This window comes from Eurytemora carolleeae, unplaced genomic scaffold (assembly GCF_000591075.1).
Source record: "Eurytemora carolleeae unplaced genomic scaffold, Eaff_2.0 scaffold1171, whole genome shotgun sequence".
Taxonomy (NCBI): Eukaryota; Metazoa; Arthropoda; class Copepoda; order Calanoida; family Temoridae; genus Eurytemora; species Eurytemora carolleeae.
The window spans coordinates 21,494-24,235 of NW_019397068.1; the positions used below are offsets into that span (position 1 = coordinate 21,494).

General features: G+C 28.8%; 1 protein-coding gene across 1 annotated transcript in view; it reads left to right on the forward strand.

The window, feature by feature from the left end:
• Positions 1 to 467: 467 nt before the first annotated feature.
• LOC111711567 (tyrosine-protein phosphatase non-receptor type 21) overlaps positions 468 to 2,742 on the forward strand; it is a gene marked incomplete in the record, with an annotated part of 34,860 nt that continues 32,585 nt past the window's right edge. Inside the window, 1 exon segment of the mRNA XM_023485952.1 lies at positions 468 to 701. Coding sequence (XP_023341720.1) covers positions 673 to 701 — 29 coding nt within the window.

Consider the following 2,742-nt stretch of genomic DNA (forward strand, 5'->3'; position numbering starts at 1 on the left):
TTGATACTTTTGATGACTAACATATAAGTCCTGGGAAAAGGGGGGGTACTTGCGTAAACTAATAAATTTTAACTCTTCAAAATACCCCCAATCCGGAATTTCGCATTCCTAAGGACTTAAGTCGACAGGTAGATTACCATTAAGGGGGATTTTGGTAGACTATTTTCTCAAGATTTAAAATAGTTTTTAAATTAGTATTTTAAAACGACAAAAAATAACAATAAATATTTTTTAAATAAAAAAAACCAAGTCTACGGATTTAGTAATGTTTATTCTTGTAATCAGTCTTTGTTTTCAGGGATAAAATTAATTTTTTATATTTTTGATAACAAATTTATCAAAAATTTATAAATTATAAATAAAGGGAAATTACTTGAACATAAAGAAAAAAAAGATTTTTTTGTTTTTTTGTTTTACCCCTGTCCAGTGTATCTGACACAGGTAGAAAACTAGTATCGCAATCGCATACCAATATTTAAACCTTCTAAACAAACAATCAAACAAAACACAGGAATTATTGTAATAGTGATATCAAACATGTCGTGAATCCAATGACGCAACATATTTTTTATAAAATAGATCAATTATGATGAGTAATGAACTAAGTGTGAATTAGTATGCAATGACAAATATTAGTGAATTTAGTATTGACGAAACTTTAAAGTGAAAAAAATGCCGTTTCCTAAGATAAAATTTAAAAAGTAAGTTTTGAAATGTATTTGCAAAACAACAATAATGGAAGTTTATTTTAGACTTATATCAATTCACAAGTTTTTGTTATCTTGCAAGGTTACCCGTAAAGTATGTGACGGTAAAGACGACCTACAACTATTTAATAATGACGTTTCTGGTTAAATTATGTAATCTGCCATGAATAAAGTCTTTTTAATGATTGTAAAAAGAAAGAAACAAATTTACAGTTACAGGGAAATCAAATTCCGTTGGAGTCTTCTCTGAATTCTCATCCTTTGTGGGTATTTACCTTGTATATATCTGTAAAAAATGCTCCAACTAGAATTTTCATATAGTAACATTTCGTATAGTACACTTTGTTTAGGTAACATTTCGTATATTGCACTTTGTCTAGGTAACATTTCGTATAGGTAACATTTTGCATAGGTAACATTTCGTATTGGGAACATTTCGTATAAATAAAATTTAACTATATATAAATTTGGCTTGTCTGTTTGTTTGTCTGTTGTTTGTTTGTATCCAATAAACGTCAAAACGGCTGAACCGATCGGGCTCAATTTTTTTTGTGGGACATCATGTTACCACAGGGAAGGTTTATGAATGATCTAAATTTCAAATATTTGTCTCCATCAAAATTCGATCTTCATTAAATTTTTGAAAATTTTGAAAATCCACGAAATTTTTCGTGAAAATCTGCGAATTATTTTTGTTTTGTTTTACGATGTACAGAAAGNCGAAATTTTTCGTGAAAATCCGCGAATTATTTTTGTTTTGTTTTACGATGTACAGAAAGAGAACATGTTCACAATTAATTTAGAAGATGGGCGCGAAGTGCCCTCTAAGGCTAGTATAGGTAAAATCTCGAAAGGTAATTTTACGTATAATAAAAGGAGATTATAGATTGCAAAGAAAGCTACGAACCATGATGAAGAAAATCCGCCAAATTACAACATTTGACTAGTATACTCTGCGTAACATTAAATTAATAACTGAACAGTTTAACATCCTGATCAAGAATTTCCTAAATCTGATGGATGATAATTCGGTTAAAAAAGAAAAAATACGTACAATAGCTTATTAAATAGCGTATATTTGATGATTTTTTGTTTTTACATTTCTACGAAAAAATACCCCAGGTGTTACCTATACGAAATGTAACCTTTAAAAGATGTTATCTATACAAAATGTTACCTAGACAAAATGTACTATACGAAAATGAACCTAAACGAAATGTTACTATACGAAAACTTACTATTAAAAATTTTACTGATCGTTTCAAAAAAACGGATTTTCACTCTACCGTTGTTATTTAGAGTTCTTCTTTGACGGTTTTTATTATGTTAAAGGGACTGTAGGCGTAATTTCAATTGAATCAATATGTAAAGCAATGCCAGATTCACGAAGGTACTCTTTAAAGCTTTGTCTGATCAATGTTTATAATTTTAAAAGGAGATTTTTAAAATTCTGTTTTTTTGCAAAAGTGACTTGAGCATGTGAAATATCAGAATTAAACATTTTTAAACCTAGAAAAACGACAATATCTTCGACATTTCTTATCAAATAAAGGTGTCAAGAGCATCATAATAAATCAGGCATTGTCATCTTTACATGGAGGGTCACTTGGAATTTCGCTTACAGGCCCTTTAAGTTCTTTAATAAGATCAATAAGAATATCAGAATCCCTCAATAATATTTCTGGAGCTTCCCCCCTCTCTTGTTACAAGAAAATTAACAAATTTTGAAACTCTAATCCCTTACCCCTCCCCCCAAAAAATGTTTCAAAGGAACCAAATTCAATATATGTTTAAATACTAACTGCAAATTAATTTACCTATCAACTCATATCAACTAATCAACTAACCATATAGTAGTTGATTAACTAATATTATATTGATAGTTGATGGGTTAATATGTTTATTATTTTTGGTTAGTTAATAAGTTGATATGCGATAATCAACTAACCATATCTACTAACTATATTACATAATCAACTAACCATATATACTAACTATATTACATAATCAACTAACCATATCTACTAACTATATT